Here is a 21,238-nt window from a genome sequence, read left to right on the forward strand (position 1 = left end):
CTCCTCCAGCAACGAGCTGTTTCACCCATTTTTGTCTGATGCCAGACAAAAGAACCTCCCCCCCCCCAAAGAACTCTACAGGGGGTAGGTAATCCATAAACATTGTTGCTGCTCATGTGGGTGATGGCAACCGTGACCCAAACCACACGGGGACCAGTGCTGAAGAGTGCTGTGAAGTGTCTGCCTGGATTCATCAGAAAGAGACCTGAGCCGAGGGCTGGAGAAAGGCTTGGCCGAGGGGCAGGGGTGGACGTGCCATGGGGGATGCGGTCCTTCACCGTAGCCCAGCCCCGTGACTGGTCCTCAGGGGCCAGCAGTCTGGCTGGGCTGTGTCATGGAGCTCTCTGACGGGAGCTCCGCTGCGCTGGTTACAGATGGAGCCAGGCAGTAACTAGCAGGAGACACTCTTCCTCACCCTCCCACTTTCCCCTCGTCTCTCTGTCATCTTAAGTAATGTGAGTAATGCCAAGTCTATTATTCTTAGAACTTTCAAGAACGTCAGAGCTAGAAGGGACTCCAGAGGCAATCTGCACCCGCCTCCTTTCACTACCTAGAAGGAGAAGGCCCAGGAAGCCTCCAAGCTGAGTGCTCTACCCAGGACACGTCTGGTTTGGGGCTGGACCTGAAGCCCAGGTTCCCTGACCCTCAGCCAACTTCTGTCCATGATCTCACACGGCCTCTTATTGATTTCTTTCAAGTTAGATATGATGGCTGTGGACACAGGGGCTCTCTGAGTGTTTCAGACAAGTTGGTCAGTGGGTCTTACTGAGTACAGGCATGGCCAGGCCTGTGCTCTGTCCTGGGGGCCACAGAGAGGATGTGGTCTCTGTGGGAGTTGAGAATCTTGCTTGAAAAATGGAGACACCTTCTCAACTGGCCAGGGTAGGCAGGGGCAGGAAAGAGGAGAAGAAAAATCTGACAGTGTCCCACATGTAGCCTCTGTACCCATGTGGCCCTCGGTCTCTGGATTTAAAACATTTATGACTTCTCTCTTGGGACCTTGGTGTTCCCTTCTGTATAATGGGCCCAGCAGAAGTCCCTGTGCTTGCAACCTAAGCCCTCCTGACCTTGGTATGTTCTAAGTCACTTGTTGAGGATTGCCAGGTTGAGAACCTGCCTGCCAGGTCCCTTTCCTGTCAGGATGGGGACGCTTCTGAAGGGAGGGACTGAAAACCTCACACGTGGGCTGGCTGTGGAGGCCCTGGCTCTGGTCCCTGCTCTGTCAAGCAAATTCTCAGCTCATTTCACCAGGATCAGATCCCATGTAGGTAAACTGAGAGAAGTGAGCTGTAAGTCAGTGCTGAAACTGGCAGCCCTTGGTCCAGTTCTGGCCCACAGATATGAGGGTTTGTGACTGGCCAACAGTAACGGACTCTATTGCCTGGAGATGAGCTTTACCCTCTTCTGCTGCCCACGGTCTCCCGGGGCCTTTTCCTTCTACCCTTGGCCTTAGCACAGGGTTTCTTCACTTTGGCACTATTGACATTTTGGATTCTCTGTTGGGGCTCTCCTGTGCATTGTCGGATGTGTAGCGGCATCCTGGACTCTACCTACCAGATACCAGTAGTGCCTTCGGACATCGTCAAATGTCCACTGGGAGGCAAAATTACTGTCTGTTCTAAAAGGACAGACGAATAGTTCTCTTTAGGGCATATGGGAGAATAAGGAAGATAGGTCAGTCATTTCCCCGAGAGGAGAAAAGAAGCATGTGGCCCGGGGCGGGATCTGGAGAAAGGGCTGGGGGGCTGCTTTTCCTCACCCTACCAGCCTGCCCTGGGGACTCAGACGCCACTGAAAACTTTTTTTCTCCATGCCATGGAAGAGCAATAGGGCTGCCCATTTCTCACTGTTACGGGTTCAATTGTGTTTCCCTCAAAAGCAGTTGAAGCCCTCACCCCTGGTATAGGGGCTTTGCAGGTGATCAAATTAAGGTGATGTCATTAGAGGAGGGTCCTTATCAAAAGGGGAAATCTGGACAGAGAGGCAGACGTGCTTGCAGGGAAGATGTTTTAACAACATAAAAACACCATCTATACGCCAAGGAATGCTGGACGTTACCAGGAATGAAGACAAAGGCAGGAAACAGAGTCTCCCTCACAGCCCTCAGTAGGAACCGATCTTCTCAACACCCTGACCTGAGACTTTTACCCCGAGAACTGTGAGACAGTAAATGCTCGTTGTCTAAGGCCCCTTGCCAATTTGTGGTACTTGGTTACAGCAGACCCCCGAATAATACACTCAGCAAGAAGAAACACAGCAGAACCAGTTGTAGGAAGTGGGTCTGGTTTGGTGTGTGACTCCACCATGTGGAGCGGAAACTCAAAAGGTGACAGGAGCTGGGAGAGAAGACGCCCATGCTGATGGGACCCAGATGCACCATATAGAGACAAAAGCCAGCACTGTGCCCATAGGACAGACAAGTGGAAACACAGCCCACCTCCAGTCACTAGAAGTTGGAAAACTAGCCCGAAGAATTAACAGCTTCCGTACATGCTAACTACATCCATCATAAATTTGTCTTTAGTTTCTGTTATCATATCACTGTCTCTGGGGACCCCTGTCTTGTCATCATTTGCCCTTTATAATTTATTCATCTTGTTCTTGCCTGTATCCTTTCTACTTATCATTCATCTTTACAAATTGTACATAAAATTAGATGGATCCTCCCTAGGCAGGCTGTCAGGAAGGAGATGGGCTTCATCAGGGAAGCCCCAGGATAGCTGGTGGAGGTCTCCCTAGAGTCCCCATGGATGCCAAATTAGAGGTGGCGTGGGCAGAAGGAGAGAGGGAGAGTGGAGGAAAAGAGGAAGAGAGGAGACAGGAAAAGCAAGTGAGAAGGATAAAAGAAGAAGGGGTGGAACATGAGAAGGGAGAAGCAGAAGCAGAAAATGACCAGAATGGAGAGAAAAGAAGCACAAAGAGAAAAGAGAGAAAAGGAGAAAGAAAGGAAGACAAAACAGGAAGCAGGAAAGTGGAAGTGAGAGGAAGGGGGAGAAAGACGGGACAGGCATCCTCAGAGAGCCAGAAATCCAATTGAGTTTTTTTTCTAATTTTCCAGTTTAACATCTTTCTTGGTAAAGTCAAAGAAGGTCACATTGAATTTCCATGGAAATGACCTGTCCTGAGTTGCAGCGACCTGAGTCAGGAGGTGTGATGGCAGCAATGTTGCCTGTGTACTGGGCTGAACAGAGCGAGCGGGGCAGGAGATGGCCCAGAGGAGTGTGTAGGTTTGCTTTGTATTCTCAGGTTGCCAGAGTGAGGGCACGAAAGCCAATCTTTAACTACTGAATTGGAACTTTAATGTTTACCAAGCAGATACATCTCCCACTTTCCCCTCCTCCCCCACTCTTCTCCCGCCCCGCGCCCCCCCCCGCCCCCCCGCCCCCTGCCAGCTCCCTCTTCTGCTTCCACGCCTTCTGCTAACTGGACCCAGACCTTCCCCTCAGCAGCCCTGCTGAGGAGCCCTTTCTGCTGCCAGGGGCACAGAGTGCTGGTCACTGCTGGCCCTGTCTCCTGGTTTTCTCTAATCAGAGTCTTTCCCATGAGACCCTACTTTCCTAACTTTGGAAACAGATAGGTTCTTCCTGGAAGACAATTCCCTGCAAAGTCCCAGAGGTAGGGAGAGCTGAGACTAAGCAGCAGGGACCTATTTTAAGGAATAGAATTTTTCCAAGAGGCTTCCTGTGTACAGCCAGCCCCAGGGAGTTCTCAGTGGATATCTGCTGCCCATCTCACAGCTCCTGACCTGCCATGTGTGACTTGTCTCTAGGCTGGTTCTCAGACCAGTGCTCCTATCTGATAGACCCATCTTCCTCCCAACTTTCTATTTCTACCTTGCCAATGTCATGAACAAAACCTTTGAGAAATGCCTGCACCCTACAGTTATCTGTGTCCTCTCTAAAGTAACTGGTGGCACTACAAAAAAGAAATGTGCATCCTGGGTGTTCACAGTATACCTGAGGTTGGTCCTAGCTTGGCGATTCATTAATTACATGACCTTGGGCACATTGTTTAATCTCACTGAAGCTGGGTCTCCTTGTGTATGAGGGATAATCATGATATCTCCCTCATGGGGTGGTTGTGAGGATAAAATGAGACAATGGAAGTAATATGTTTGTATCATGCCTGCCAAATAGGAAGTGCTTAATAAATATTATTAAGAGGGGTGGAGGATGCATTTAAAAAAATCTGTGTCTGCCAGGCCTCTGTGCACAGTGCCCAGCACACACTAAGAAAATGCTTGCTGATGGACTGAGAACTGCCCCATGTTGGCTGTACCCTATAAATAGTGAAACAAACATTAGGAATGAAAGAGAGTTAGCTGGGAAGGGGCAGGGGCCAGGAGAGAAAGATTCAGAGTGTGAGGAAGAGGTAAAGACAGAGAGTGGAGAGAAATGTGCAGTCACTTGGCCTGGATGCTGGTGGAAAACACTGGTCAAAAGGACCCTGGTGAGGTTTTGTGGCTTAGTAATTTCATTCTACTGAAGTCATGCTAAACTCAACAACAAGAATCCATCTGTGACACTGGTCCAGGGAGGACTCCACTGGCCACCCAAAGAAGTTGGGCTAAGCTGGTTCCCAGGCACACTGACCTCTGAATTGTAACAGCAGCCACTGTGGTCTGGTTTCTGAGCTTCCGCTTATCCCAAGAGAAATCTTGGCTCCCTCTCATCCCCCAAACGAAAACATGTGCGAGAGGTGCCTCTGGTTCTCTGTGGATGTTTGGGTTGTGGTAGTGTGTCTATGCATGACAACAAGGGCATTGTTTTCCTTGCTGCCAACAGGATGCCGGCTCTGTAACTTGCTGGGAGAGAAACAGAGTGGGCTGCCTGCACTATCTTCCGTCCTCAGTGAGAAAGTGGAGAGCTGATTTTTAATGGATTGACTCTAATGGATTTTGAAGTCTGGAAAAGTGCCTAAATTGCTGAGGTTACCAGTTTTCCAGTTCTTTTTTTTCATTTCTTTCTCCTTATTCAGACATAGAGTGAGCTCACTGGGGCCCCTACTGGGGTCTGCGCCTGCCTCAGCACTAGGAACACCTATTACTCAGTTGGTTTAGAATGTTTTGCTTTGCCCTGTCCTTGCATTTGCTAGTGGCACACATTCTCTGATCTCAAAGGAGAGAACCAACCAACAATAACTACACCAGTTCTGCTTTCTGGAATCCAAATGGCTCCACCTTAAAGCATTTTTTTGTCATCTTACTTTTCATTTGTCTCTGTGTGAGTTTGTGTGGGGACAGTATGCCCTGGGAAGTTTGAGCTGCAATCCTGTCTCTTCTCTTTGTCCCTCCCGCTGTGGGCTGTGCCAGCCCTGAGAATTGTGAGCAGGTCTTTGAGGCCATGAGTCTCCTGGTGAGGCCTTTGAGGAAAGGACGGGCATTCCAGGCACCTCGAGGGAACTGTAGGCTATGTTTTACCTCTGCTGTTGCACTCTCTCCTCACTCCTCCCACCTCCCAACATACATTCGCATTTCTTTCTGCTCTTTCTTCCTGACTTGCCCAACTCATCTTTGCGATTTCAGAAAAATGCCACTGGATCTCCCAGTATGAAGGATTAGCACAGATGATGGGGAACAGTGTTAATTATTGGTGGGAGGGGGGCTGGCGCGTCGCTCCAATGTGCTCCTGATTTCCCCTGGGCCTTTCTGCCTGGTAATAAGCCTTCTTTAATCTGGCAGGCCCCTCAGTGAAATCAGCACCACGGACAGTGGTATTGATTGCTTCTGAGAAACCATCGCGGCTGCTCAACCAAATTACCTTTGATATGTGTGACCTTTAATGTAATTACTGCAACATCAAAGTATTTCTATAAATTATTAAAGAACTAATACACTCCATCATTTAGCTATTCTGTTGTATGTAAAATAAACAACCACAAGTTAATGTTAGATCCTGAACAATCCACACTTGCTACTGAAATTGCCCCAGTCCTTGGCCTCTCCCTCTTCAAAACCCTAAGCTTCTCCCCTCCCACTTTCTCTTTCTGTTTCCCCACCTCATTCCAGGCTTTTAGCCATCACAAAACTCCCCAGCAATCTCTCTCCAGCTGATGAAGGGCCTCCCACAACCATGTGGTATTTTCTATTCCATTCGGGTGGTTCTAAAATATCTATCACAATCTCCCCCCAAACGAAGTACCATAAACAGTTTATTAATCAGCACAAACCTTTCTCAGAAGCTTTGATTATCTTACAATATGGCTTTATGCTTCACATATAACATGGGGCGATGTGGAGCATATTTCTGCCATCTAACAGAGGGCACCCAAAAAGTAATTACTATGATATATGTGCATGTAGCTGTGCCACTAAAAACCAACTGGGGAATGGCCACCGTGACAGCACTGGGCTCCACATTAAAAAAAAAAACAAAAACAAAACCAATGTGCTGTACTATTTCCATACATTTGCATGCATGGGTATATTATTAAGATGCTTCAGGCCCGTGCTTTGCAATCACAAATAGCAAAACACAATACAAAGACTGTCTTAATGGAAGGCCCTCCCCACCCCTAAACAGGAAAGGAAGGATCTTTGACACAAAGAAAAGGCTGCCCCTGCTGGAGTTGCTTTTCTCTCTGTCTACCTGGTTAACCTTTCCCGCTGTGGGGCAGAAACGGATACGTGTGTTTACATACTATTGGCTTGGTGAGAATGTAAACATGCGTGTGTAAACATTGCCGAGCCTACATACAGAACACACGAACTTCCCTGCAGTGTCCATCGTATAATACAGCTTAAACACGGTATATTTATAAATTCTTTAAATTATGTCCACAAACACGCACATCTTTCCATTTATCTTTTAGATACTCAGTAAGCTGTATATCTTAGCTCCCGTTCCACGCCCCCCCCCCCCATCTCTCTGAACCCACAGGAGACACGGCACAGACCCTTGACCTGCGGAACACTTCTTATTTTATGGTGATGAACTAGCCTCGATAATAGCCATGGCTGATATCACACCCAGTTAGGGGGGATATAAATAATTCTCTTCTCCCCAGCACAGAAGCAATAAACCAGGGCTGAGGGACGATAGTTTATCAAAGACGAGGGCTGGCTCCTTAAATAAACGCGGTGATCTCACTTGGGCGCGGAGCCTGGATGGGGAGGCGCCCCCTCCTGCCCCGGACCCCACCCCTGGAACAGCCAGTGTCAGACGCTGATCCGATGGTATTCTGGGGGAGCCCCCTGGGGCGGGCAGAAGCAACTCCCGGCTCCAGGGTCCCTGGACACCCAGCGTGCCTGCCTCAGGCAGCCTGCACAGGCAGTGCCCAGAGGAGACACCCGATCAGCAGAGGAGGAACCCCACCCAAGATTGTGGCCTTGGTCAAGTTTGCCCCTCTCCGGAATTCCGCTGGGCCTGGACGGCGGAGTGTGGGGCCGTTTTGCGAGGTCTGGGCTCGGAGCCCAGGAGTCCCAGCCGCCGCTCTGCACCTCGCAGCTCCTAGGAGCGCTAACGGCAGGCGTGAGCTCCCGATCGGAGGAGGCAGGCTGCACGCCCGACCAGCTATCCCCCTACGCCCGCCGCCTCGCAGTCGGGTCTCCCGAAGTCGCCCCCTGTCGGCGCGTCGGTCGCTCGCGCCTCGGCGGGCGCCACTTACCCCGGGCAGGGTCTTCTGCTCGTGCAGCGCGCTCTGGGCCTTCAGCGCTGACTCACGCTCGCAGTAGGTGAGGAAAGCACAGCCTAGAGAGGGAAGCAAGCGGCGAGAGGGTCAGTGGGGCGCCCCCGGGCCGCCGCCGCGCCTTCCCGCTGCCCTCCAGTCACCAGCCCCTCCCTGCTCTTGGTCCCTCTCCCCACCTCTCTTTCTCTCCTGTGCTCTCTATACTCCAGCCTTTCTGCCTCTGCGTTTTCCTGTCTGTCTGCTCTCGTCCCTCGCGTTGCTGTTCTGTTTTGCTCCTTCGGCAAAATCTCCACCCTGCACCGCCCCCCTCTCGATGCCCCCTCTCTCTCCAAGGGTCTCTTCCTCTCCCCATCCCCTGGTGCCTCAGGTGCCTCTGCCCTTTCCCTTTCAACATCTCTTTCACCCTCCCTTCATCCCTCCCTCTGGGCGCTGTTCTGTTTCAGCTTCAGCCCCAGTACCTCCCAAGGGCAGCTTTCACCCATCACCTCCAGTGCCTCTAGTCACACTTGACCATGAATTTTTGTTCTGGCCTCCTTTAGGAATGCTGCTGGCTGCTTCGTCAAGGATGGTGGAAGGACCATCTGTAAGGAGGACCCCAGGCCAGGTTGGCCTGATAAAATGAATGGGGCTCTATGTGTCCCTGCCATAGCCCATTGCCACATTTGCAGTGAGATCTTCACACCCCTCCAGTCAGAGGGCTTCCTGGGCCTACACAGCCCACCAGTGAGCAAGGCTAGACCTGAGGCTGACCCTTGCTCTGCCTCTAATTCCCTGGGTGACCCCTGCAAACCACATCTCCTATCCTGCCTCAGTCTCCCTGCGTATCAGTTGAGAGTTTTGACCCATTGATCTCTAAAGCTCAGTCTAGTTTTCCCCTTGAGTGATTCTGACAGTGCTTCACTAGGAAATTTGGGTTTTAAGAGCACTGTGTCTAACTCCAGGGGTGACTTTTTAATGCTGGCTTTTCAGGCACAACAACAAGGCAAAGAGAATGCTTGCTTGTGTGGGAGTCTTTCTGAAAGGCCCCTCACACTGCCCAGTGTCAGGGGCCTCTTCCTCTGCCCGCAGGCATGGCTGATTGTGACTTGGGAAGCCTGCAAAACTTGGGACCACAGGGAAAGTAAAAAAGGCAACTCTGGCCAACAGCAGGTTTGACTCCTATGGGGAAGTGGCTTCAGGCTTTCCAATGCTACCCATGACCCCAGGGAAGGCATCCTGCAGGCTGGCTGCTTCCCTCCTTTCGCTGTTTCTTTCCCTCCTTTGTTTCACTCTCTTATTATCTTATCTGACCTCCCAGCCACCTGTATTCACCACCTCCCCCACTTTCCTTTGTTCTCACAGTCTCCTTACCTGGGATGCCTCTGTCCTCAATTTCACCTTCCCCAATCTCACCCATCTTTCAAGAATTGGACCAAGGTCCACCTTCTCCAGGCAGCCCTTCTTGACTGGTTTAGTCCATCTCAAGCCAACCTCCTTTTTGAACTGTCCAGAGCTGACCATTTAGTCATTCTTATGGCCATTTATCAACTGTCTCCTGAGTGCCCATTGCGTGTCATATTCTGTACCAGGCCTGGTGGCCCAGACCCTCTTTTCATGAGGTCTGTAGGCTGGTGGTGCCAGTCTGGTGCCAATACCCGCACTTGTCATCAGGCTTGCTCTGGCCTCTGATTTCCCCAGACAGAGCGCTCCCAATGTCCTCTCCAGTTCCGGACCCCTCCACCACCCAGTGAAACCACCCATACATTATTCCCTCCCTGCTCTTCCCATATAGAAATTAGTCCTGCCTCTCTTCTCTTCCTAGCTTCAGGGAGGATTTTGGAAGGGAATATATGTGTGATGGAGACACAGAAATGAGAGGACAGAACAGGGGACAGAAACCCTCAGTTCCCTGTGGGCTCTCTACCCTTTCTACCTCTAACTCCTGCCTGGGGCTGGGAGGGGCTGTGAGTGCCGAGGAACCTCGGTCGGCTCCGTCTCATCCCTCCCCAGCCAGACCCCAGATCACCCGTCCTCCTTCCCCTCCCTACTTCTCCCTCCTGGTCATGGCAGACGGTTATTGATGGAGACACTTGGGGGACTGAAATGAATAGCGGTCAGAGGCCCCCGTGACGTCTTCCCTCGTGCTGCTGCCTGCCTCTCTGGGGGCCTTTTTCCTCCTGTCCCCTCGCTGGCCTTGTCCTCCACCTGTGCCTGCCTGCAGCTGGGAGGCGGCCACTGTCTAGCTGCATGCAGGCAAGCCAGCTCAGGACAAGGTCAGGGGCAGGTTTGGAGAGTGAAGAGGAGGGAGGAAGAAGGGGAGAGAATGACCACATTGTTTCCATGGCCTAGGATAACAAGAAAAGGATTCCAGAAAAAAGACAAATAGAATCTGTTGCTTTTGTTTGGCTTTCAGGAATTTCTGTCACAGTTTTGTTTGTTTGTTTGTTTGTTTTGTTGAGAGTGCGCACAGCTGCATTTTGAACTAGAATCTTTAAGGGACCCCCAGACCCTGTGTAACTTCTCCTTGACCCCACCTCCTTTCATTTTGCTCTGCTCTCACCCCCTGGCCTCCTTCCTGTTTCTCAGCCCTGTCAGGCAGGCTGTCTCAGGACATTTGCACTGGTTGTGTCATCCTCCCAGGATGCTCCCCGCTAACTATCTGCATGGCTCGCTCCTTCAGTCCCCTCAGGTTTCTGCTCAGATGCGACCTCCACAGAGATACCCCTGCTGACTGTCTCATTGAACACAGTAACCTGCCCCCAACACATACTCTCTGACCCCTTGGCACATGGACTCTTCTCTTTAGAACCCTCACCCCTGACATTTAATATTGTATATTTGTTCCTTGATCAGCTGTCTCCCCATACTCAGATGAGGTTCTGTTCATGCTTCCTGCTCAGTACCCAGAACAGGGGCAGGAACTCAACCCATATTTGTCCAGAGCACTGAATCCTGAATACCTCAGCTGCTTTGGGGGGGACCAGCACGGGGGTGGGGGAGAACACAGAAGTGGTGCTCTGAGGCTGCTGGGAGCTGACCGTGGCTCTGAGGACACAGAGGCACAAAGGACTTCCAGAGAGGCAGGGGACAGAGGTTGCCGTGAGAGTTGGTAAGTGGCACTGGCTGGGAGGGCTCATGTCCCTGAGGCTTCCTCTAGCCCAGAAATTCTTGCATCACCTACCAGGGCAGTTTCTGTCACTCCCCTGCTCTTTCCTTGAGGTGATTGTCCCCTGAACAGGCTGACGTGCGGTCTTAGACAGGAAGCTGTGCCCAGGCGGACACTTACTAGCCAGTGGCCACTTACTGATTCTGCTCTGTGAACCCAGTTTCCTCATCTATAAGTGGGTACAATCATCTGCCTTGGTGGCATGTGGTAGATGTACTTGCAAATGAGTATTAACAACCTCCGCAGAGCTCTCTAATTGCAGAATGCAATGTACACACAAATGCAGTCTTGTGAGGGGGGAGCTCAGCGAGGCAAAATCCCTCCTGTCTCCCCTGCCAGGAGAGACCAGCCCTCCACAGGGGCAAGCCGGGGCAAACCCACCTTGGCCCTTTCAAACCACCTCTTCAGCCAGTGTGACATTGCATCTGACAGTCTACCTGAGAGATGAGTCGTCTCACTAGGGCTCTTTAAAAAGGCAGATACAGATAAGCTGTTACTATCCGCTGATTCCCAGATGCATGGAGGGACTCCATCTGCTCCCTTGCTAAGGCAGAGCCTTGGGGGAATGGCAGCTTGGTGGGGAGGGGGTAGCTTCACAAGGAGAGTTTGTTATTACAGGGTGTTTCAGAGCGTGGTATGCCTGGGGTGAAGGCCAAGTGGAGGCTCAGGGTATCCAGGGGATAGAGGGTGCCCAGGCTCTACCCATTGGGCCCTCTCTGGCTTTTCATGTGGGGACAGTGGGTAGTACACACAGAACTCCACCCAGATAAACTAGCTTTGACTTCCTGTTGCTCACTGCTATTCCTCACAGGGGCTGAGGAGGGGCTTTGAGCTGTGAGGGGGGTGCGGGGGCCACAGCTGAGCAGTCACTGCATCTGTCAAGCTCACCCTCCTGTGGACGTGCTGAGGTGTCTCTAGAGACATGCCTGGTGAGGCCCCTCGGGAACTCGCTGTCTAGCTGGAAAATGGGATTCTCTCGGGGAGCAGCTGCGTACCTACGCGGGGCCGTGTGGAAGAGAAGGCAGGCGCAGGCCCTGAAGCTGAAGTTCCGAGAAGGCCTGAGAAGGAAGCCTCCTTTCTGAGGATGGGGCTCGTGGCACAGAAATCTCTCCCTTCGGGCCCCATGGTTTTCTTGTAAGGCCTGGCCCTGCAGGTATTTTCTCATCCTTGTGCCCACAGAGGAGAGAGCAAGGGTCCACTCTAGCTGTTTGGAATAGCCACACTTGAAAACCACCTAAAGGTCCCTCAGCACAAGGCTGCTCTTTATATCATACCAGTTTAAAAGGTGAAATGGTCTTACATGTACCGACATGAAAAGACACATTGTCTGAAGGGAAAAGCAGACTGTGAAATCACATAGGACATGGGCACAGTGGAGACACAGTCTAAGAGTTCTAGATGTCATCGACTCTGGATTTCCACCACAGTGCAGCCTGGGGGGTCACCCGAGCTGAAAACAGGGAGGGCAGGGGCTGCGGCATGTCTCCCACGACTAACTGTTTTTCGTTTTATTTGACACATCTGGACATAGACTATATCCACGTATCACTTGCATAATTAAAGATAAAAATATCTCTGCTGAAAGAGGAGGCTGGAATAAAAAGGGATGGGTGAAAACGGGGGAGCCCGACAGGAGGCAGGACCCACAGTTCGTTTTGAACAGACAAAGATCACTGGGGTATCAGCTTCCTGGCAATTTCTTCTCGAGGGAAATTGTCATGGGTGGGTCATGATGTGCCCTTGCCTCAAAGCTTCGTTTGAGCTCTGAGAGTTGAAGCAGGTTCTCTCTGCCCAGTAAGCTGTAAATGGCATTCATTTTGGTCCATGGCCCAAAGCTCGAGAACCTGATGTTTGGAGAATGGGTCCACAGTGGCTCACAGAGCCTCCCCATCTCTGTGCTCCCATTCTTCTTGGGCCCCACCAGCTGGGTGACTCTGAGGGCAGGATCTGAGGGGAGAAGCCACAGAAATGACTTGGGGAAAGTCTGGGTGAGGAACGACCTTGCCCCTGAGCACCCACCTTGCTCTCACCCCTGTCCTGATGGTTCTCCCCAGCTCATCACCTGAATCTCTCAGCCCTTAGAACCTGTGCTTTTTGTCTCAAACCTTCTGAATCATGGGCTTGAATAGCATCAAACTGCAGCCTGATGGGGCAGGAATGGACTTTGAAAACGATCGGGGGTGGGACGGCGGGATGAGGGATGTCAGACTCCAAACGAAGTTACACCGCAGCGCTGTCATCAGCACTGATGCAGTCAACTCTGTATCTGCACCTGGGCTCCCTGCACGAGGTGGACCCCCATGCCCACCCCTCCGGCCCACGCAGGCCTGCCTTTATGCTGCTACTCGGTTCTACAAGTGCACCGAACACTGGCCTGCACTCACATTTCCTCGTGCTGCCATTTAACCTCTTCCACTCGTCAGTCTTGTCCCTTCTATTTATCAGTTTCGTGTCTTGGGTCTCTGAACAAACTATCAACGTCATGACAGCAGAGACAGGGCCTTGTAAATGGAGAGCTGAGCTTCTAGCTCAGGCATCTGGGGGCTGGGAGACCAAGAGAATCCAGTGGGACTAGGGGAAGGAGACCCACAATCAGGGAGCTGAAGGGAGAGCAGGAAGCACTAGGTGCAGAGAAGGGAAGGAAACGAGAGGCGGGTGTGGCCAGGAGAGGTTAAGAGTGATTGTCGACAGGCTAGGGTGTAGGGGGGTGGCAGACACCCTTCTCCAGCAGGGTAGCTTACAGATGATGGTGCAAGGGGCGCTGCTGATTCCCGAGAACGTGGGTGGGCACCCTCTCTCATGTAGGGGAGAACAGAGCAAGCAGCAGAATTAATTGCACAGAGATGGCAGTAATTTACAAAGCCCTGTGTGCGGGTATAAAAGGCCCTTGTCATTGTGAAGTGAAGGAAGTACAATTTCCTGCCCAACTCGGAACAGGGCTGAAGCCTGGGGTGTAATCACGGAGGGGAGGGCTTCCCATATGCTCCCTCCTCCCCCCCACCCCCACCAGACAGGCCTTGGCTTCCTACTAATTGAATTACAGAATTAGCCAAAGGAAGGTGGTTCTAGAATGCAGAGATCTGGACTTTAACAAAACATCAGATCCTTCAGGCCAGATCCGGGCCAGTCACTTTTCCGGCCCTAAGGAAGTAGAAAGAAGCTAGGGTGTGGGAGTGGGGGGGGCAGGGAAGGGAGCCACCACCCAGCCAGATCCACGGGTCCAAGGGGGCTCCCTGTTTGATGCGATCTCCTTGGAGGGTCCAGGAAGGCCTCCCTGTGCCCCAAATCTCCACCCATTGACCTACTGTGGTGCCTCAGAGCACCTGTCCTGTGTGGTTCTTACCCCAGGCCATACCTGAGAATCACCCGAGGACTTGAAAGACATATTTGGGCCACTGCAGAGAAATTTAGGCAGAATCTGTGTGTGTGTGTCGGGGGGAGGGAGGTGTAGGTAGAGAACGGGGAGAAACAGAGGGAGCTCTTCCAGTCTCCCTGGAAAAAAGGATACTGGTGTACTACAGCCACTTCTGCCCCCTCCTCCAGCTTCTGTCCCCGTGGTCTGGGTGGCCAAGGACAGCGTCCCTGATGCCTCCGGAGTGGATGTCCCTTCCACACACATGTGGGCAAACCAGCTGCCGAGGACTCTTCACACCACCCCCTTCCTCTGGGGATGTCTTCTCGGCGCTCCGCCTGGCTGGGGTCTGCCCCCCTTCAAGGCTCACCTCTTCCTTCCTGCTCTTCAGTGAGGCCCAAGCAACTTCCTCAGCCACTTTGGTCTCACTTTCTGTGGATTCTTATGGGGGCCATGCCATAAGAATGCCACAAGTGCCCTTGTCCACTGCCCTTAGTCTGCCCCAAGGGCCAACCCGGTCTGCTCTTCTAATCGGTGAGCTTCTTGAGAACGGGCCCTTGCCACAAGCAGAGAAGAAACCCATGGGGCCCTGCCGCCGTTCCTGCCTCTCTTCCCCAGTGCCCAGACACCTGTGATCCTCCTGCCATCTTCTCAGGACCTGCTCTGGCCGATCCAGTCCCCCTGGTCCTTTCTACCTGGACTTCACTCCCCCTCTCCTCTCTTTTCCCATGAGCACTCCCTGCTGGTATTCCATCCCTAGGAGAGGGGCAGTGGTCATCCACCCACAGCATGTGACTCTGGCTTCCTCTTTCTCCTCCATCTCCATGGGGGAACCCAAGGCCAAGAAAAGTAGCCTTTCCACCACCGGCTCCACTGAACCTTCCTCCTCTGGAGCCCTCATGTCCTCCTAGGGGTGACTAAGCCTCCCTTCCTCCAGAAAGCCTTCCCTGACTACCCCAAGCCCCAAATCTTCTAAAGCCCTTAGCAATCTCCACTCTCACTTAGCAGTTGGAATACACATCCGTGTCTACCTCACATCCACATGTGCTCGCCCAAGTGAAAATACTCTACTACGGTAGCTGCTAACTCCAGGAACCCCTTCTCCCCACAGTGACAGGCACTGTTGAGTGCAGCGGTTGCTAATTGCATTCTGCCCCTGGCTGGGTGACAGTGAGCTGAATGGGAAGGGGCCACTGGCTTAGGGACATCTGGGTTTGTGGAGAGGGTCTGGGATGTCCCTGGTGGTGGCAGGAGCCATCCATCTTTCCAGAGGAGGCCTGGGGTGCGGAGATGATGGGGCTGCCAGCAGGAGGGGGTGACAGGTGGCACCCTCAGCCAGCGAATTGGGACTGCTGGCCTGCTCACCTCCTCAGGGCGCTCCTGGGCTGAAACCCCACACTCGGCCAGCATCCTGCTTTGAGGCTCAGCACTGCCCCCCTGCATCAACTCTCTTTAAACCAGAAACTCCAGAGGGGCATTTCTCAGAGTTAAAGCAAGGTGCAGGAAATGGGAACCTAGACCCAGCTCACTGTAACTCAAATGTGTCGTGACTTCTCTTAGCCCTTGTGTCCCTTGCAGCCACAAGACAGAGGTGGGCACAAAGGCGGGGGTCCAGATCTGCTCTGACCTAGATGGGAACTCCCAGATGCAGTCCTGTTGCTCTTTTCCTGCTGGGTGCACGGCAGGGCCCAGTTAGTTCAGACTGAGGGGCAGGCAGTGCACCTGAAAGTGAAGGGCCTGTGGTCAGGCTTTTGCCAAGTGTCTGTCCCTGCCAGTTGCCCTTGTTTACACCCTCCGTGCTGTAGAATTACAGGTCTGGGGTGCACGGCAACAGCGTGATGGCACGGCGCAAAAAGTGGACACGACACACTGACGGCCTCTCCCCTTTCTCAGCAAAGAGCTCTTGGTCTGCAGTGCTGGGAGCTGATGGGCCCACGAGGCACAGGAAAGTGTCAGCCTTTCTAAGGCTCAGCCCATGGGAGAAGTCACACCTGTTCGGCTGATATGTGTGCTGGGCTTTGTTCCCATGGCCAAGAGGCCGGCCCTGCCCTGATCTGACCGCAGCTCCTGCTCATCCCCAGGACAGTGGGAAGCACTCCCTTCAATTGTGCGGAGGGTTTCTACTTGTCCAAGTGCTGTCGTGCTCATGAGCTCATCACTCTCTCACCTCAGAGTAGGCCAGGGGCACGTCATCAGCGCCTGACAACTGGGAGAGCCTGTGTGACTTGCCTCAGTACTGGAGCAGATACCTGGGCCCCGGTCCCCCTCCCCCCTTGGCTGGTTTGGGGCTGATTTCCCTCAGCCTCCCCTAGAGGCCCTGGGAAGTGTCTCAGCGAAGTGCCTGGGGCCCCTGGGTGGGAGATGTTCTCCCTCCACACCCCCACCTGAGGGTCTGCACTTGCATTCAAGGACTCAGGAATGACCCCATTCTCATCCTACAAGAACCCAGGGGGAGTCAGCCGAGGCCCCTGGGGCCACAGGCTCCTGATCTCCTTCTACCCCAGTGCCCTGTCCAATGTCAGTCAAAGTCAGGCTTCTGCACAGAGGGCTCTGAGTATCCAGGTTGCATTTAAAATGCATGTGGGCATTCGCTACTCACAAGAATGCTGGGATAAATGCTAGAGCCGAGAAACTGAACTATGTTCCCTTTTAATTAACCTGGTCGGGGAGTGTAGATCTTCCTATTTTGAATTTTCTCAGAACAGGGTGCACCTGCTGAGAAGTGAAGGGAGGGAGAGTGCGGCAAAGGGGCAGGGAGGGCGTGACTCCCTTGGAAAGGACCTGGGCATTTAGGTCACTGAATGCCTCCGTGGAAGGGGCAGTTAGGGGCTCCCTTGGTGTAGCCTCACTCATTGCTAAACTGTGAGAAATGGGCGACAGGCAGTGTCTCTGAGAAAGCAGGGCCATCTTAGCTTTTGGGCGGGAGCCCACCTCCCTCCCTCTTCGCCTGTCTGCTTGGAACTGCAGTCTGGCTGGCTGACGTCGGCCACACTGCTGATCCCCAGCCAGACGTGCCATGCTCCTCGGCTTATGGGAATGGCACGGCGAGGTTGTGTGTGTTCCTTATGCCCACAGAGGGAGCTCAGTAAATGCTTGAGTTGCACAGAATTCCCCTTGCCGGAGCTTTCCGTGGCGGTAGGTCTGGCTAAACAGCGGTTGTGTCATTTTCCCTGTAGGATCCCTTTTCCCAAGTACTGGGAAGTGTGATGGAGTCCCTCCTGGGCATGTCCCTGCAGGCTGCACCCCCAGCCAGAAACTGTCCCTGTCATAGCCACAGGGACTGCCCTCAGGAGGGTGGGGGATCTGCCTCTCTGCTGCTTTCTCCAGGACAGGAGAGGATGTCATACCCACAAGACAGGGGACTGAAATGTCTTTTCGTCCATGTCCCAGTCACACTGAGCCACACTCTCCCACAGCGCACATTTCCACGCCTCTTTGCTCAGGCTCCTCCCCGAGAGGCCTTCCCTGCTCCCGGGTCCCCTTCTGGATCCTCCCACTGGGAGAGCCCTTCCCAGCTTCCCAGCCCTCACTGACTCCCCTTCCAAAAAGTCCTTCCAGTTTAAGGGCCTGAAACATACAAACAAGCCCTTGGTTAAGCAGAGTTTTCTGTTGGTGTTCACAGATGGGAGCTGTGTGTCTCTGGCTGGACTGCAGCTGTGGGCTGTGCCGCCCTCTGGCACCCCCGACCAAGCCCCAGCGCGGACCTACAGGAGATGTTGAGATGCTCAGAATCAGGGGGCAGGGGCATGTGCTCCCCTTTGGTCGCACCTGGACACTCAGGACCTGCCAGGACAGGTGAATTAATTTCACCCCTCTCTTCTGGCTCCTTTCTAACAGGCCCTAACTCACTTAAAGAACAACAAAAAAGAATAAAATAAAAAATAGAAGCACACCAACCAAGAAATTCCAACCTCAGCATCCAAGACAGGTTATTTTGAAAAGACCAATAGCCAGGAGTCTTATATTACAGGATCAATGTTTGGAAAATGTGATTTTCTTTTTAAAAGCAGAAAAACAATCTCACACAGCTCTGCAGGCCACGGTTCAGCTCTCATCGAGGGTGTCTTTCTCTCACAACCTTGGCCACTTACGCCACTGTTCTGGCTGGGCTTTGGGCTTCACCCAACATCAATAAGATAGGTCCAATCACAGGCATTTAGCAACATTTAACCTGAGGGCTACGGCAAAGAAGTAGTCAGCAAAGGTGATGGGCTGCTCATCTCTAGGAGGTAGGCCCTGCAGCTCCCCTGGCCCTATAGGAAGTATCAGGTATTGTTCACATTTTAGGAGTGGTCAGGTCTCTGGCTTTTTAATGTCCCCATCCTGGGCAGGGCCAGAGCCACTCAGAGTCACCATTCCTAGCTGACTTTGGGAGTATCCCAGGTCAGTGAGAGGCAGTTGGCTAATGAGGATGGTGACCTATTGGGAGAAGGGACAGAGCATGGCATTCAACTCGGTTTCTTCTCTTCCCAGAGACCCACCCACATGACCCAGAGCCCACCCAGAAGACCAAACTAATTAATTCATTGACCGGTACACAAGACTCAAGCTGTGTGAATGGGATTAGACGGAGTACTGTTATCTGCGGATGGAGTGAAAGATGCTTCATTTGTCCATTTATGCATTCACAACCATTTGGTAGTTCCCCATTTGCTCCCTGCTTTAAAGGAGACCCTAGGTAAACACACTTGCAAGGCCAGGTGGTCCACACACAATGAGCACACCTACGAAGCTCGAGTTTGTGCAGGGCTCATCGGTGGCACAAATGACAACAGCAAACACTCCTGATGTTTGGTTATAGGTTAGGTATTTTTCTAACTGCTGTACATGTATTGAGTCACTTAATATAATAACTCTATAAAGTAGTACTATTATCACCCCCATTTTATAGGTGAGGAAGCTGAGGCACTCAAAGATGAAAGTCTTGACCAAGGTCTTGTGGCCAGGTCTGTGGTGGGGCTGCGCTATGAATCAGGGCAGGCTGCCTGCAGAGTCCATGACCTTAACCATGGGCTCTGCCACCTGATGGTGGAGAAGTCTCAACTCTGCCCAGGGAGAGAACCAATGAGGGCCCCCTGAGCAGGTCTCAAACCTAGAGCAGCCTCAGGGGAAGGATTAGTGGGAAAGGGCTCTGCGAGTGCAAAGGTGAAGAGCCATGGGGGCTGCCGGGTGAGTTCGGGTTCAGAGGCTGGAGCCCACTCCCGTCCCCGTTGGAGCTTCTGCAGACGCTTCCTCGACGCCTTTCTTTGCCGTTCTCCCCGTCTGTCCTTCCTCTCCTCTTCGTTCTTTTCTTCTCCTTTCTCTCCCCTCTGTCACCACTTCCTTCCTTCTCCCCTTGCCTTCTTTCTCTCCTTACTGTCTTCCTCCATCTCCCCGTCCTTTCTCCTTCCTTTTTTGTCTCAGGGCTCCCATATTCTTTCTTGTCCACCTACTTAAGTCCCCCCCTGATGGCCCCAGGATGCACTGTTTTCTCCATCCCTAAACAAGGGTCGCATCTGACCCCCTGGTTTTTGACACCAGCCAGCTGGTGCCTCTGGGAGAGCCATGTAACTCTGTGTCCTCATTGCGCAAATCAGCTGGACGTCTGGAGTCCTGGGAAAAGGCTGCCCCCTGGGAGGGAGGGCTCTGGTTCTGCCGTAGCCTCTGTCTTGTTGTGGAAGCACCTGGGTAGCGTGGCTTTACCTAACCCTCAGGATCCTTACCCAGGAAATGGGGATAAGGACACTTACCTCTGGGGTCATGGGCGTCCAGCAGGATGCCTGCTGTATAATTAATGGGAGGATTACTGTTGCCGTTGTCAGGAGCGGCAGTTGTAATGTGACGCTAAAGGTTCCCTACGGTGTGAAAAATAGCTTTGGCATTTATACTATCTGGTGTTGTCTGCTTCCCTAGCATGGGACCTGCACATTTACTTGATTACACCCACCCCCATCCATTACCACATGGATAGGGACCCTGTCTGAGCTTCCTGCCCTAGCACAGGCCAGCACGCTGGGGCCTCAGAGCCACTGGGGGTTTGCATTGAGAGTCAAGGATGCAACTGTGTTTTGTTTACCTTGTGTATCTAATATGCTAATGACAGGAGGCAGTAATGAGCTGGCAGGGACCTGAGTGACAAAGAGCTGGCTTCATGCTTCCCCCAAGAGGCACCTCTGTGACAATTGTTTCTTTTGTGAGGGGAATTGTCAAGGCCTGGAGATGCGGGCTGGGAGGGTGGGGGAAAGGAAATCTGGGGTTGCCTCACCCCGAAGAAGTGCAGGTCCCTGGTAGCACTATAGTGGGACAGCCTGGGAGGGAGGGACAGAGGCCACAAGGGTGGGGAGGGAATGGATGTGGATTGAGCGCTCTGACCCGTGTGGCTCACTGACTTCTCAAGAGGACCATGCTAACTCTGAGGTGGCAAGGCCGGCCCCATCTTCCCTGGCCCCTGGAACGCCCTGCTCCTGATGCAGCCTGGCAGGAAGCACTGGTGAGGGGCAGGGGGGAGACAATGTTTGCCATTCGAATGTTCACCAAAGGCAGTCTATTGACAGGGAAACCACAGCTTCCAGCAAAGCAACAGGTCCCTCTGGGCCTCGGTTTCGTTTTCTGTGCAATCGCTTTGATTTCCCTGCCTATGAGTCTGCGTCCCCAGCACAGCCCTGGACAACGTGGNAGCATGGGACCTGCACATTTACTTGATTACACCCACCCCCATCCATTACCACATGGATAGGGACCCTGTCTGAGCTTCCTGCCCTAGCACAGGCCAGCACGCTGGGGCCTCAGAGCCACTGGGGGTTTGCATTGAGAGTCAAGGATGCAACTGTGTTTTGTTTACCTTGTGTATCTAATATGCTAATGACAGGAGGCAGTAATGAGCTGGCAGGGACCTGAGTGACAAAGAGCTGGCTTCATGCTTCCCCCAAGAGGCACCTCTGTGACAATTGTTTCTTTTGTGAGGGGAATTGTCAAGGCCTGGAGATGCGGGCTGGGAGGGTGGGGGAAAGGAAATCTGGGGGTGCCTCACCCCGAAGAAGTGAAGGTCCCTGGTAGCACTATAGTGGGACAGCCTGGGAGGGAGGGACAGAGGCCACAAGGGTGGGGAGGGGATGGATGTGGATTGAGCGCTCTGA

The 21,238-nt window shown here is 52.8% G+C and overlaps 1 protein-coding gene across 45 annotated transcripts in view; it reads right to left on the minus strand.

The window, feature by feature from the left end:
- Window positions 1–21,238, minus strand: part of CELF4 (CUGBP Elav-like family member 4) — a 292,825-nt gene that overhangs the window by 208,477 nt on the left and 63,110 nt on the right. For all 45 annotated transcript variants that reach the window (XM_037033303.1, XM_037033293.1, XM_037033283.1 and 42 more), the window contains exon 2: window positions 7,606–7,688. In XM_037033303.1, the coding sequence (XP_036889198.1) occupies window positions 7,606–7,688 (83 nt within the window). The remainder of the gene's footprint in view (window positions 1–7,605; window positions 7,689–21,238) is intronic.

Source organism: Sturnira hondurensis, unplaced genomic scaffold (assembly GCF_014824575.4).
Source record: "Sturnira hondurensis isolate 20B ecotype Veracruz unplaced genomic scaffold, ASM1482457v3 Scaffold0001872, whole genome shotgun sequence".
In the NCBI taxonomy this organism is placed as follows: Eukaryota; Metazoa; Chordata; class Mammalia; order Chiroptera; family Phyllostomidae; genus Sturnira; species Sturnira hondurensis.